The sequence below is a fragment of the Hypanus sabinus genome, chromosome 1 (assembly GCF_030144855.1).
Source record: "Hypanus sabinus isolate sHypSab1 chromosome 1, sHypSab1.hap1, whole genome shotgun sequence".
NCBI classification, from domain to species: domain Eukaryota; kingdom Metazoa; phylum Chordata; class Chondrichthyes; order Myliobatiformes; family Dasyatidae; genus Hypanus; species Hypanus sabinus.
Genome location: NC_082706.1, coordinates 127,840,555 through 127,856,450, shown reverse-complemented (window position 1 = coordinate 127,856,450; position 15,896 = coordinate 127,840,555). Strand labels below are relative to the sequence as shown.

General features: G+C 39.1%; 1 protein-coding gene across 10 annotated transcripts in view; it reads right to left on the bottom strand.

Annotated features, from left to right (window-relative positions):
* The window catches only part of LOC132397357 (receptor-type tyrosine-protein phosphatase mu-like), a 981,490-nt gene that overhangs the window by 136,874 nt on the left and 828,720 nt on the right, over positions 1 to 15,896 (bottom strand). For 5 of the 10 annotated variants that reach the window (XM_059976027.1, XM_059976043.1, XM_059976078.1 and 2 more), the window contains 2 exons: positions 11,634 to 11,663; positions 6,658 to 6,845 (listed from right to left, as the gene is read on the bottom strand). In XM_059976027.1, coding sequence (XP_059832010.1) covers positions 6,658 to 6,845; positions 11,634 to 11,663 — 218 coding nt within the window. The remainder of the gene's footprint in view (positions 1 to 6,657; positions 6,846 to 11,633; positions 11,664 to 15,896) is intronic. The other 5 variants (XM_059976052.1, XM_059976068.1, XM_059976093.1 and 2 more) reach the window with 2 other exon arrangements.

Genomic DNA, 15,896 nt, shown 5'->3' with positions numbered 1-15,896 from the left:
GGATCTACACACCGATACATTATTGAACACAATGCATTTTGTTGCTGGTGAATCACTGTCAGTATGCACTTGAAATCTCATTGATTTCCATGTGAGGTTTGTCATGTTGGTTAAGTGTAGATCATCTTTCGTGCCAGAGTAACAGCTGTATTATGTTCAGTGCAGCTAATCATTATTCTCTGCTAGCAAAGACCTCTCTCTGAGGTTGTTTTGATTTACAGTATAATTGCAGCTGTGAGGTGTATCTCCTACTTCGCTAGTTTAGTGTATTTTTAGAACATAGAACAGTACAGAACAGGAATAGGCCATTCAGCCCATAATGTCTTTGCCAACCGTGATACTAATTAAATCAATCCTGTCTGCCTGCATCCAATCCCTCTCTCTTTGTTCCTTACCTGTCAATCTGCCTAACTACATGTTTTTGAAATGCTCCTGTTTTATTTGCTTCCACCACAACCCAAAAGCAGTCACTGCTAAAAATATCTGTCTTGCAACTCTCCTTGATCCTTTCTCCCTCTTGCTTTAAATGTCTCCCCTCTAGTTTTTGGGAACAATACATTCTGTTCTATTCTGCTTAAAATGTTATTTATTTCTATCAGGTCACCCCTCAGCCTCCTGTGCTCCAGGGAGAACAATTCAAATTTGACCAGTCTCTAATACTCCCTATTCCAGGTGCACCTCTTCTCCAATCCCTCCACATCCTTCCTGCAATGTATTGTGGTGAGCAGAACTGCACCCAGTATTCCAGATTCGGCCTAACCAAGGTTTTACATATGACTTTCCTACTTTTATGCTCAACATCCCAAACGATGAAGGTCAGTATGCTATACACCACATTTACCTACTTATCTACGTCTGCTGCAATATTGAGGAGGCTACGACTTGCATCCCAAGATCACTCTGTACTTAAGTGCTCTTCATTTACTGAATACTTTCCTCTTACTTTTGTTCTCCCAAAGTGCAACACTTTACATTTCTTCAGATTAAACTCCATCTGACCATAGCTAGATGTGACCCATGAGCTAGAGATTGAGGGTAAAAGGTGAAAGGGGAACATGAGGGGGAACTTCATCACTTAGAGGGTAGTGAGAGTATGGAACGGTCTGCCAGTGGAAGTGGTGGATGTGGGTTCTATTTCAACATTTAAGAGAAATTTGGGCATGGATGGGAGGGGTATGGAGGACTAGGTGGAGGTTGACGGGACTAGGCAGATTACTTGTTCATCACAGACTAGATGGGTTGAAGGGTATGTTTCTGCACTGTAGTGTTCTATGGTTGAAATAGAGCCATAATAATACAACTATAGATCATTTTGAAATAGAGCAATAACAATTCAACCATCAAACACTGCAGCATGTCTCCTGTATGTCACTTGTATAAAGTGTATGTCACTTTATTCACTGACAACCTGGTTCACAATTCACAACTCTGACAACGTTTGCATTGTTTGCAAACTTACTGATCAGCTCATCAACATTTTCATCTAAATCATTTATATATAAACAAGAGAGGTCCTAGCAATAATCCCTGTGGAACAACACTGGCCAGAATAACACTTCCCACGACTCTCCTGTCTTCTCTGGTCAAGTTGATTTTGAATCCAATCAAACATATGCCCTTATCTTCTGGATTAGTTTATCAGAGGGACCTTGTCAAATGTTTAGTAAAACAAATGCAACATCTTTGTCACCCCCTCATTATAATCAAGTTTATAATCCACGACTTCTGTTCAAAAGCATGCTGACTATTGCTAATAAGTTAATGCTTTTCTAGGTAGGAGTAAATCCTTAAGAAGCTTCTCCAATAATTTCCCTATCACTGATGTTAGGTCCATTGGCCTATGATATCCTGGTTTCTCCCTACCACCTTTCTTAAACAGAGGAACGATATTTGCTTCTCCCCAGTCCTCTGGGATTTTGCCTGTGGCTAAAAGATCTGTGTCAGGGCCCCAGAAATGTTATCTCTTGCTATTGCCAGTAACCTGTGATAAAGCCCATGAGGCCTTGGGAACAAACCACCTTAAATGTTCTTCAAAAGACCCAGTTCCTCTTCTTTTATATCAACATGCTTTAGAATATCAGCATACCCCTTCTCTAATGTCCTTCACGTCCTTCTCCTTGGTGAATACCAGTGCAATTACTCATTCAGTACCACACCTAAATCCTGGCTCCAAGCATAACTTCCCTCCTTTGCTTCTGACTAGTCCTATCTTCTCCCAAACCAAATCTCTTGCTGTTAGCCTATGCATACAATAAATCCTGCTCAGCAGGGATATTTCAAGACCTAACTCACTGTTTAAGTTCTTAATAATTTCATTTAGATTGCTCTTCCTAATCCTTACGTAATCTTCCTTTCTCTTTCTGAGTAACTTCTCATCATTTAAGTTTCCTGCATCCACCATCCTGGTCTTTCTTCCTCAGAAGAGCTGACCAGCTGGCTTTTAAATTTTAGACTCCCACATGTCAGATATGGACTTTAACAGCTGCTTCCAATCTGTTCTCCCCAGTTCCTGTGTAACCTACCGTAATCAGTCTTCCCCCCCTCTCCGAACTCCAGTCCTGTCCTTATCCATAACTGTCTTAATAGTTAATATCTTAATATTTGTGGAGTTATGATCACTGTTTCTAAAACACTCTCCCACTGAAACTCCAATCATCTGACTAGACTAATTTTCTAATAGAAGGCCCAGTATTGCCCTTTCCTTTGTTCAACTACAAATACACTTGTCAATAAACCTTCCTGGATCCACCAACTGTAACTAATTCTACCATTTAGTCAGTTACTAAATGGTCAGTTTTGGGAAATTTAAGTAGCTTCTTCCACTCTTCTTGATTTCTAAATGGTCCACGGACCCATGAACACTACCTCATTATTCATCTTTTGCTCTATTTATTTTTGAAACATCGTAATTTTTACACCTTGCACAGTAATGTCATAGCCATACAACCAATTTGTTGGCATGTCTGTGATAATAAACCCAATTCTGATTCGCTCACTAAACAACTGTCATATCTTTGCATAATCTACCTACATATCTGCTGTTCCATCTCCTGATGTCTATTGGCAGGTCAAAACTATAACAGCATCATAACAATTTTATCATTCTTATTCTTCAGTTCTCCCCAGAATGTCTCACTAGATGAACTCTCTTCTAGTAGTTCAGTACAAACTGACCTGCTACTGCCCAGCTGAGTAGCAGTGAAATAAGTAGCAATATTTGTGCTTTAAGGATCAGCCAAAACAGCAAGGTGTTGCAATAAATTATTACAAGATAACACGTCCAGTAATAAAGGCTGTCTATCACTGATTGCTAGTACATTGTGGGCAAGGAATAAAGTTACTCAAAGGTATATTAGACTTACTCCTGTCCAACTTGAAATCAGTAAGTTTTACAAAGGCCTTTCACCAACACAGATGCCTTGTGGGGTGACCAATCTTCTTGGTGTGGCATGGGCTCATTAGGGATGAAGGACAAATCTATCAAAGACTGCAATGAAAAACCTGAGAGGAAAATTACCTGGCCAACAGATTAGATGTGTTTTAAAAATAATTTTATTTATTGGTAATCAATATATCAGACAAGGGGAGAACTATCAGGAGAATTATCTAATTGTGTTGCAAGGAGTGCATTCATCTTCTGATTTCACCAGAAAGGTGGTGAGTCATGAGTTTGGAAATGTCAGGCAGCCAGTGTACACAGTTAGTTAGGATTGGAATGTGGGTTACTTGGAAATTATGTGCCAAAAGCTCCAGCAATGAGTCCAATCAGAATTGGTGGCATTGGGCCTTGTGTGTAACCAGTGAATATTGCATAAATTACAAACAGTCTCACAGAGCGCAGAGCAGTCTGTTTCCAGTTTTCGCCAACTACATGTGAGGTTCCTATCAGTGCTAAGCAGTGGAAACTTCCCCAAGTATGTCATGTGTATATTCATGCTCGGAAGCACAGGTTATGAAAACATGAATCATTGCAAGTAACAGCACTCTAAGGCTTATCTTCATACCAAGTATATAATAAATCATGCTGTTATTATCTAACGTACTATTGAAAACTGCTTTAAATGACACTTAAAATTCCCTAATCCACTTAAGGAATGGTACTTGGAGAAATGAAAATGAAATCTCCTTATGTTAGGAATATCCACTAAATTCGGTTTCATAGAGGGAAAGTTATTGGATGGTCTTCTGAGGGATTGGATATTTGAGTCATTGGATAGAGAGCAATTGATTAGGGATAGTCAACATGGCTTTGTGTGTGATGTGCCAAGTCTAACCAATCTTATAGATTTTTTTGAGGAAGTTACCAGGAAAGTTCATGAAGGTAAGGCATTGGATGTTGTCTATATGAACTTCAGCAAGGCATTTGACAAGGGCCTGAAAGGGTGGTTGGTCAAGGAGGTTCAGTCCTTTGGCATTCAAGATGAGATAGTAAACTGGATTAGACATTGGCTTTGCAGAAGGCGGCAGAGAGTAGTAGTAGATGCTTGCCTCTCTGACTGGAAGCCTGTGTCAAGTGGAGTGCCACAGGGACTGGTGTTGGGTACATTGTTGTATGTCATCTATGTCAATGATCTAGATGATAACATGGTTAACTGGATCAGCAAATGTGCAGATGACACCAAGTCTGGATGTGTAGGGGACAGCTAGGAAGACTATCAAAGCTTGCAGTGGGATTTGGACCAGCTGGAAAAATTAGCTAAAAAGTGGCAGATGGAATTTAAGGCAGACAAGTGTGAGGTGTTGTACATTAGGAGGATCAATCAGGACAGGTCTTACACAATGAGCGGAAGGGTACGGAGGAGTGTGGTAGAACAAAGGGATTTGGAAACGCAGGTCCATAATTCATTGAAAGTGGCATCACAGGTAGATAGGGTCACAAGCTTTTAGTAAAATGGCCTTCATAAATCAAAGTATTGAGTTGAGGAGTTAAGTTGAAGTTGTTTAAGACATTGGTGAAGTTTTAGTCCCTTACCAACAGGAAAGATGTAAATAAGATTGAAAGAGTACAGAGAAAATTTACAAGGATGCTGCCAGGACTGGAAGACCAGAATTACAAAGAAAGATTGAACCAGGTTAGGACTTTATTCCTTGGAAAGTAGAAGATTGAGGGGAGATTTGACAGACATATACAAAATCATGAAGGGTGTAGATAGGGCAAATGCAAGCAGGCTTTTTCCACTGACATGGGTGAGACAACAACTAGAGGGCATGGGTTAAGGGTAAAAGGTGGAATGTTTAGGGGGAATATGAGGGGAAACTCCTTCATTCGGAGGGCAGTGAGATTGTGGAATGAACTGTCAACTCAAATAGTGGTTGTGATTTTGTTTCAACATTGAAGAGAAGTTTGGATAGGTACATGGATGGGAGGGGTAGGTAGGGTATGGTCCGGGTGCAGTTCAGTGGAATTAGGCAGTTTAAATGGTTCAGCACAGACTAGATGGGCCAAAGGGCTGATTATGTGGTGTAGTTTTCTATATGTTACCATATAGCAAATTCAATGTGCACAGCAGAAGGTGAATATGGAATCTCCCTAGGGCAGGACATGCGCTGTGAATGGCAGGCCCTTGGGAGTGTTGATGAATGCAGAGACCAAGGGGTAAATATACATTGCTCTCTGAAAGTGGCTACCCAGGTTGACAGGGTGGTGAAGAAGGAGTATTACATGCTTGCTTTCATCTGCCAGGGCACTGAATGCACAAAGGGAGCCATGTTACAGTTGTACGAAGTATTAGTTAGGCTGTACTTCAGGTAATGTGTGTAGATCTGGTTGCTACACTACAGGAGAGATGTACTTAAACTGGAGAGAGTGCAGAAAAGATGCACAAGGATGTTGCCTGAGTTGGAAGACCTGAGTTATAAACAGAGATTGGATAGGATTGGTTATCTTCCGCAAAGCAAAATAAGCAGAGAGGTGACATTATAGAGCTATATAAAATTGTAAAAGACATGGATAGGGCAGATAGTTAGTTTGTTTCCTTTGGTAGGGGTATCTAAAACTAGAAGGTATAGGCTTAAGGTGAGAGGGAGGAGATGAATGAAAATTAATCTCTTCCCTACCACACAGAGTAGTTAACTGGAGAATGGGCTGCCAGTGGAAGTGCTGGAGATATGGACAGTAGCAAAATGTAAGAAGGATCTGGGAAGACACCTGAATCAGCAGGGTACAGAGAAATATGGAATTAGTGCGGGCAGGTGAGATTACTGTAGATAGGCAATGATGGTTGGCATTGAAGTGGTGGGCTGTAATGCTGTTTCTATGTACATTCAATAACTGTATGTTATTTATTGTGGGGGGGAAGATAGAAAGAAGGAATGAGTTAGAGAGGGGACTTTGCAACTAACTGTGCTAAACCAGAATCAGGTTCAGAATCTGAATCACGTTCATTCACCATCTTATATGCAGCAAAAATACAGTGCAAAGAAGTAAGGTATAAAATTAATTGACAGTGTGATGTTCATCTATGTACTTGTTCTGAACATACTTGATATTCAATGCTTATACTGGTCATATCATGAAGAAAAGTTTCTGTTCTTTGCAATTCAGAAGTTCAGGTGTTGTCTTTGAAACAGATGTGTGTGGTTTGACTATTATCCCAAGTTATATTTAGTGAACATTGAGCATTATACAAGAAGTTTCTTCCTGGTTTCTGGTCTTACCTCATACTCTTCTTTGAATCCGTAACCTTCGGCACATTTCATCTGTGTTATGTGCTGCAGCAGGTCTGCTACCCGAATGGCTGGATGAAGCTGCCCTGTTTGGTATGGCACATCCACAGGCTCTCGTTTCTTGTAGGGGTGGGGCTGTGCCAGGCTGCTGGTCTCATTGTTGACAGTCTGATTTTCATCTATATGCAGACAACAGCAGATGCATTAGCTCTCTCTCAGCTGCACCAGGTTGCAAAAGTTTCACTTTCCAAATAAATTACATTCAGCTGCAATTAATCAAGCAATATAAATAGTTTGAAATGTATTTTTAAAGCTGTAGTATGATGGTCATTCCCAAAAACCACAAAGAAGGTTAACGGCAAAAAGTTTACATAATCAAAAGAGAGTTTCTCCAATTGATATGTTTTTATCAGTAACATCTATTACGTAGGCCAAAATGATTTCAGAGTTCATATGATCATAGATCATAATTTCATAGACATAAAGTAGCAAAGGTTTCAGGGTTAGTAAGCCAGAGAGCTCATGAATAAAAGGCAAGAAGTCAATGCCTGGAAAATCATCCGTCATCCATATAATATGTGCTGTGTGTTCCTTCCCTTTGAAGTTCAACTGCATTAACTTAAATTAAAATGACCTTTGGAAGCAGTGTGTAACTACCATTATACATTTGACCCAATATTACTCACCTGGATAAAGTTTAGCACCCACTTCCTTTCATGGATGTTGCACAGAACTGGCATCCAATTGTAGTTTCATGGTAACAGTGAAACTGTTGGATTTTGTAACAATATACCTGTCCTTAACCATTGTGTAACTACAGATGGAAAACAATCTTAAATGACTACTAAATGGCTCATCACCATCTTTCCATCGCTAGTAAGAATAGGTGGTAAGTGTCAACAATCTCAGTGACATTGTATGCCAGGGAGGAATTAAAAGTAAATGTTCATTCTGTAACATGTTAGAGCTTGAAGAGCATTATCAAAATACCAACAGCGAGGGAAGGGACTCAGTGTCCTTATTTTAAGGCTTGCCAGTGGTAAAGGGTGGAAATGAAGTATGTAGATCGTGCACACAATAGGTGTCGATTGGCTGAATCATCCCTATTTTGGATGAATCATCTCAGGAAGACAGAGTCCATTATTAAGGACCTCCAGCACCCAGGGCATGCCCTTTTCTCACTGTTACCATCAGGTAGGAGGTGCAGAAGTCTGAAGGCACACACTCAGCGATTCAAGAACAGCTTCTTCCCCTCTGCCATCCAATTCCTAAAAGGACATTGAATCTTTGGACACTAGCTCACTTTTTAAAAAAATATACAGAATTTCTGTTTTTGCACGCTTAAAAAAATCTATTCAATATATGTATACTGTAATTGATTTTCTTGTTTATTTATTATTATTATTATTATTATTTTAAAAATTTTATTTATTTTTTTTCTTTCTGCTAGATTATGTGTTGCATTGAACTGCTGCTACTAAGTTAACAAATTCCACGTCACATGCCGGTGATAAAAAAAACCTGATTCTAATTCTGGTTTTCCCACTTTCTTTTAATATTATCACCGGGTCAGTTGAAGTCTTGAGACCAGACTCAGTGTTCGTTGTTTCCAATGTACGAGGGATGATTGATAAGTTTGTGGCCTAAGGTAGAAGGAGTCAATTTTAGAAAACCTAGCACATTTATTTTTCAACATAGTCCCCTCCTGCATTTACACACTTAGTCCAGTGGTCGTGAAGCATACGGATCTTGGACCTCCAGAAAGTGTCCACAGCGGAGTGATTGATAAGTTCGTGGCCCAGGGTAGAAGGAGATGAGTTATACAGCTCTCATTACATACACATGCAGGTCAACTCTGAGTGATTATGCAGAAAGTTTGTTAATAATTCATCAGGGGTGATTGGTAAGTTCGTGGCCTAAGGTAGGAGATGTGCTATTAACTTCAAACTTTCTGCATAATCACTGAAGTGCATGTGCATGTGCATGTGCATGTAAAGAGAGCTGCATAACTCATCTCCTTCTACCTTAGGCCACAAACTTATCAATCACCCCTGCTGTGGACACTTTCTGGAGGCCTAAGATCCGTATGCTCCACGACCACTGGACTAAGTGTATAAATGTAGGAGGGGACTATGTTGAAAAATAAATGTGCTAGGTTTTCAAAAATTGACTCCTTCTACCTTAGGCCACAAACTTATCAATCACCCTTCGTAAAAGCACAATTGAAGTGAACTCCAGTACTTCTCACAGCTGAAGGGACTGCACGTTTGTTTGCTTAACAAACTTGTACCTGAAGCACAAAACAAATGGAAATGTTGGAAACCTGGGAAAAAGGATATTTTGCAAATACTCAGCATGTCAGGCAGCATGTGTGGAGAGAGAAACAAAGTTCTGGTCTCTGTCGCCTGCGTCTTGGATATTTGAAGAGGCTATTTGAAAAGGACCAGCAAGAACAACTTTACACCATCATAAATGAAGGAAAGACAACTGTAAAATGCACTTATGGAACATGGATCAACTGGAAGCAAAGGAGACATCTTGGCTGACATGGATAAATTGAGCCAAAGGGTCTGTCTCCAAGTTGTATGACTTCATGACTCCATAAAAATAAGTTAATTTTAATTTGTTAATGATAGCATTTTAGTGCGCTCAAAAAGTTGTACTGCATAATTCCCTGGAGTCTACAACATACCACAGCTTTAAAATACTACAGTTAATGTAAAATCTTTGTAAAAGGAGAATAAAGCGGATCTTCTGCTTAAGGCCATGCTGTTTATTAAACAGGCTACAATTCTTGGGAAAGGTTTCCACTTACAGTCAGAAATATTTTATGTTTATCACAAAGGTATAAGCAAAAACATGGAAGTGATATGCTCTTGAATTAAAATGAAATCCAAGTCTAGAAATTATTAATTCTTTTCCATTTAAGGGATGTAAAAATAAATGAAAATAAATTGACATTTCTCTCCAGCTAACAAAATACACTCGAGGAAAGTAGCTGCAATCTTTGGGCAAGGCCAATTTATTTCTAATTGGAAAGAAAAAAACAATAAATCCAGCAATTGCAACAGATTTTAACACATTTCTTGAGGGCAGTTTTAATTTCCAGCCTTGATTTCATTAAACAAAATACAGCAAGCTATAATAGTGCACATCAGGAATGAGGATGAAATGTTCAATGCCACCTCAAGCTTAGCTTAAAAAAATGTTTACAATGGAATATAAAATGGCAAATGCAAGAGGTAATCGATCTTGGGAAGGGTGAGGTGTGTGGTGGAAACAGAAGGTGAGTGGATTGGTGGTGGGAAAGTGGGGGAAAGGGGCAGAGGGGGTTAATGTCTTGAATAATCGCTTTGCATGCCACATAATTAATGGCTTTATGGACTGTCAGGCAGGGCATGAAATGCTATATGTCAACTGCCATGCAAGTCAACAAACAACAGAACTGGCCAGAGTTGGGCAAGCTGTACAATGAGCCTGTGGTAGAGGGCAAACAACGAACTTACCATTTATTGGAACTTTTTAAAAAATATGTATGTAACAGGTTAATGTGGAGGAGAAAAAATGGAGAAAAGGAAACAGGGCATAAGCATCAATACTGTGAACATTGTAAAATATATATAATTTTGTACTATATTGTTTTTAAAAAAATGTACAGTTCTTAAATAGCTTGAAAACTAATCACATAAAGATTATATTACAGTTGGCTTGACTTTTCATTTTGCTGATCTTTAAATTGAAGATGTCATTGTGGTGTTGTACACTACAATAGTTATGCCCAGATAAAACAACATGATTGAAGGATGGGAAAGTGTCCAAATAGTCAACTGGCAGGAATATCTTTTAATCTGATATGATTTGGATCTCAGAACAAATCAATGGTAACTGTATGGGAAAAATGGCACAGGGGACATTGCATCACAATTCCAATAGCAAGTCATGCTCAGTTCTTTTAAACCAACTACGCTCAGATTCAAGACTTTCACTTTTGATCAAATAAACTGAGAAAAAAAGCAGCCATTTAAAGTAAGATCTCTGTTTTTAAGAGGATGTTGCTTATTTTAAATGTATACTATCAATTCAAGGTAGATTGATTGTAAGATGACAATTGCGTGCATCAGCGTCTCAGATTTTTCCACCCCTACATTCCCCCTTTTTTCTGGAGGCATGGATTCCTTTTGGAATATGATCTCATGGGTGCCAACAAATTTTAAGTAGCTGAACAAGCTGTCATTCTTCATGTGTGAGTGTTGGCGAGCGTCACAGCTGAACTGAGCGTATCCTCACAGGACATGGGTGGAATCATAGCACGGTTAAGCCAGAGAAATCAGCCCATCGAGTCCATACAGGTTCCTGGTTGAGCAATCCCATCAGTCCCATTCTCCAGCTCTTTCCCCAACATTTGCTCATTATCTGCATATTAATGCCCTTTAGAAAACCTTAAATGCAGGTGCCCACATGTGCATTGTTTCAGCAGGTAAGTGGATGGGTCAGATAAGCAAGGGTTTGGACAGAAGGCAATGGTCAGGAGCAGGAACCCTGGCTGATTTTTCTCCTCCTGGACCCATTTGTCACACCCTTTTCTTTTACCTTCTCCAAGACCGGCTAGCTCATCACAGAACAAGTATCAAACCTGGAAATTTCCTGGGTTATTTGGTTGATAACGAACATATCACCTGAGTGGTGAGTGAATTTAATTTGTTGTATGCCATGTTCCAAATGAGTCTCAAGTCACTGAATCACTTTATTTCATCTTACAAATGCATTTAAACTCCGGATGCTAGTCGTCCGAAATCAAAACAGAAAATACTGGGAATAGTTCAGATAAAAGATCATTAGTCTGAAATGTTATCTTTCTCCAGCAGATTTTGCCTGACTTGCTGAATATTTCCAGCATTTTATGTTTTTGATTTATTTCATCTGCTTGACTTGCAGTAAAACTGGGAAAAAGTAAGAAATGTCCTCACCTAATATTGCTGTTGGCACGAAAGGATCTGCTGACCAGGCATTAAGTAGAACCAAGACACAAGGTGGTACCAAACCAGAGAAAAAACTAAAGTTAGTTTACATCTTAATTTTCTGCATAGCATTTATATCTTAAATATTTATTAGAACACTATTAATGAATTAAAAACTAGTGACAAAGTAGTGAACTTCACATGATCGGATTTGTATACAAAATCCTAAAATATCTGTAATAATGGTTACCTAAGACTGATTTCATAGATTAATGGAAAAGCCTGGAAGTTGTAAATGCAGAATCTTTCATCTTTGTATTAATAAACCAAGCAGGAGTCTACCTTCCATCTGTAGTTTATGTGGGAAGCAGTGGATTATGGAATGAATACAACGCACTAAGCTAATCTAGCACAAACACTAAGTTAAATATGCTGGTGTTTGTGAAATTCACTTTAAGATGTTGAATCAGTTGCACTTTTGAAGAATTTACCTATTTTGAAGTGAGTATCTAGGGGAAAGTGCATGGAACCTAGTAAGTTGAATGTTAACGGAATATTGAATGTAAATGGCTGTTGGTCATTTTCTGGGTCCATTTAAAACATGTGTTTAAAGGCCAAACTTAGTAAGCAGATGTTACTCTGATGGAGGAAAACACTTCATCAAATTAACATTGGCATTAAAATATTAGACACAGAGATACCAGAATTCCTTGAGTTAAATATTGATTAATGAACCCAACGGTTAATTTGCATCCAACAGAAAATAATAATTAATAGCCTGCTTTATGTGTCCATGTTGGATCTGTTCTACACAAAAAATGATTGAAGGTCCAATGTTGTCACTTTGAATTTGTTATCTTCAATTATCTTCCAATTTATCATTTGGTAATTTTCCTTTCAAATAAATACATTATTGTCAAGACAACAGCAGTTGCTACTTTGGTTGGAACTTATTTCAGGAAGCTCTGTGGATATACTAAATATCTTTTCCTAGATATTCCTGGTTGCTGGTACAAAATATGTCAAATATAAATGCCACTGCATTCTATTCTGCATGTATTCTGGATATGGTAGGAGGCATATCCAATGTCAAAGTTGCTATATGGCCTGTTTAATACTACTGACTAGGGGTGAATTTCTAGGCAAGACTGTTGAGCAGTCCTGACATACTTCAATTTTATCACCATCCTTACTGTTACCCGTGATAGCAGTAAAAGAACTTAACAATTACATTCTTTTGGTACCTCTCTAATTTTCTCCCTTCTTTACTGATTCTTCATGGCTTGCAGTCCCACAAGTATCAACAGCTCCCAAGTAGTTATTATCCATTTTTATGAATGGCAGCTGGCTACTTTACCAAAAGAATCAAGCCTGAACTATGACATTCATAACTGTACCTTTGCTTGGAGGGAGGATTGAATAGCAATCAGAAGCAGGAGCCCAGGATATTCTTTCCCCCTCCCTAATCCACAGCCCATCTAACCACCATCCCAGCTCATGACACAGTTCAATTAACAAATTGAACTTCACAAAGAGTATGAACAATTGTGTCCCAAACTCTGGCATGCAGTTAAATAATTACAATCACATGATAGGTCTGCAACATGAGCCAACCTTAATGAAAGTGGTGAGTTGCTAATGCATTAGAACTCTTCAATGATAATACATAGAATTCCTTAGTCTTCCATATATTTATACTTACATCTTGACAGCCCTATACTTTATAAATGTAGGTGTTTATAGTTATAGTAAATTTGAAATTAAAACTAACATTTATAAAGCAAAACCACCTAAATGTGTTTCCCATAAGGGTAATCGAATGAAACAAGGAGCTACAGTAGATCAGGAGATCTTAGGGCAGATGACCCAAACCTTAGTGTCTGAAAGGAATATACAGAATCAGAGAGGTGTTGCTTGGCATTTCCAGAGCCCCAGTCTAACAAGCAACTCACTCCAGCATTGAATGTTAGATGCCAGAATTTGAGAAAAGAAGGTATGTTATTTAGAGGTCTGGAGATTTTAGAGACAGGACAATGTGAACTAGAAAAGGACCTGAAAACATAGGTGAGAATTTTAAGTTGCAGCTTATTAGGAAATTCTGTAAGACAGGGTGTTCCAAGGCTGACTAGTCTAGACATTTGAAGGCTGCTTTAATGTAATACCAGTATACTTGATGATAGTTTAGTTGTAGAATGAGCTTCATTTCACCTCTGCTGCCCATGTTGGCGTGTGTAATCAGCCTTGGTGTTCTATTAACCCATTCATCTTTCTGATTGCATTTATAGCTCTCTATCCTTCTTCAAGGTCGGCTGGTGGCGCAGTGACATCAGTGCCGGACTCCGGAGCAAAGGTTCCCAAGTTCAATCCCAGTTGGGCTGCTCCTGGGCACGCTTCCCATCCGTGCCAGGTTGAGTGTCGAGCTCGCAACTCGGCTTCGTAAAAAAAAACCGCTGTGAGAAGGACTTGGGGGACCACTCACAGAACCTTCAAGACAACCACTTGAAAAAACCACTATTGTGGTTGTCGAGGCTCTAGTAGAGTATGGGACACAAAAAAATCCTTCTTCAGACAAATCACATTCTTAAAAGTTCAGGAAAATAGGCATTTGCACTGCATAACTCTATAATAAGGCTTAAAATAAATGTCTACAGAGAGTTAAAAACGCTTAGTCGGTAATATGGGACTTAATGAACGTTTTGTGATGACATTGATGGTCATTGCTGCTACAGAATTGTGGTGCTCTTTTACTGTATCACAAGTCATTAAGTAGTGAAAATATTGAATTATCTGACCCTGTTGAAGAATGGAATTGTACTCTGCTGTATATTAAATGGGCAACATATTAGCTGGCACTAGAAACACCCTTAGAGCTAATTGGCATGGAGTCCAATGTGATAAAATTGAGTAGTTTGGTGAGTTTACAGCATCTTTTTGTGCTGTGATAATTACAGCCTTCCTTGTGAACCTAAGCTTCCTTAAGTACCATTATCATTATCAGTAGCTATGTCCCATATAAAACATATGCTGTATAGCAGGGAGCTGATAGTTTGCAACCTGCCACTCATTCCTACCGATTGAGTAAGACATTCAGTCTCGGAAGAATCCATTTCTCTGTGAAACACTGTAGAAACCACACACTCCTTCCCCCTACTAGCGTCTTGGTAATTAACTGCAGCACAGTGCAATGATAGAAGGGAAGCATAATAAAAGGTGTGAAGTGAACCATAAAACTGGCAGAGCAATGGTACTCTTGTTTGTTTTATCTGCTGGTGCAGCACACAACATGGAATAAAAACTGATGACTTAAGTTGTCTTTAAATGAGTATGCTTTCTCCATGAAAGCTCCCTCTTAAGGAGTGACAACATAGAAGTCTGTGACACAGCAGCTCTCTAAATTGTGTGGTTAATAATGTGACTCATTACTTCAAGCATCATTTGAATTGAGTGCAAAAGCACATGAGCAGGGCTCCTGACAACTATATATAGAGTCTATGTCAAGGACAGGTGTAAGTAGGCAAGCAAGCATTGTCCCATTAATCTTGTGATGGTTGCATCCAACAACACTATCCTGGAATAATTTACACTAACATCAATTTCTGCACTTATATAACTGATGCTAAAGCTGAGTTACAAAGCAATATTCAGAGTGAGGATGTTTATGGGCTCTGCAGAAAGCTCTCACATATAGAAATCTTCCTGACTTGCTATCTCTTTGGGTTTCAGAGTTTATCCTTTATTGCCCACCCTGTCTATCATTTGCATCCTTCCCCATCTTTGTTTCTGTTTCACATGATTGACAGGTTTGGTGCTAGACTGCACTTTGATGAAGGATTAAGTCAAGTCAAGTCAAGTCACTTTTGTTGTTATTTTGACCATAACTGCTGGTACAGTGCACAGTAAAAATGAGACAATGTTTTTCAGGACCATGGTGTTACATGACACAGTACAAAAACTAGACTGAACTATGTAAAGAAAACAACACGGAGAAAGCTACACTAGTCTACAGACCTAAACAGGACTGTATAAAGTGCACTAAAACAGTGCAGGCATTACAATAAATAATAAACAGGACAATAGGGCAAGGTGTCAGTCCAGGCTCTGGGTATTGATGAGTCTGATAGCTTGGGGGAAGAATCTATTACATAGTCTGGTCGTGAGAGCCCGAATGCTTTGGTGCCTTTTCCCAGACGGCAGGAGGGAGAAGAGATTGTATGAGGGCTGCATGGGGTTCTTCATAATGCTGTTTCCTTTGCGGATGCAGCGTGTAGTGTA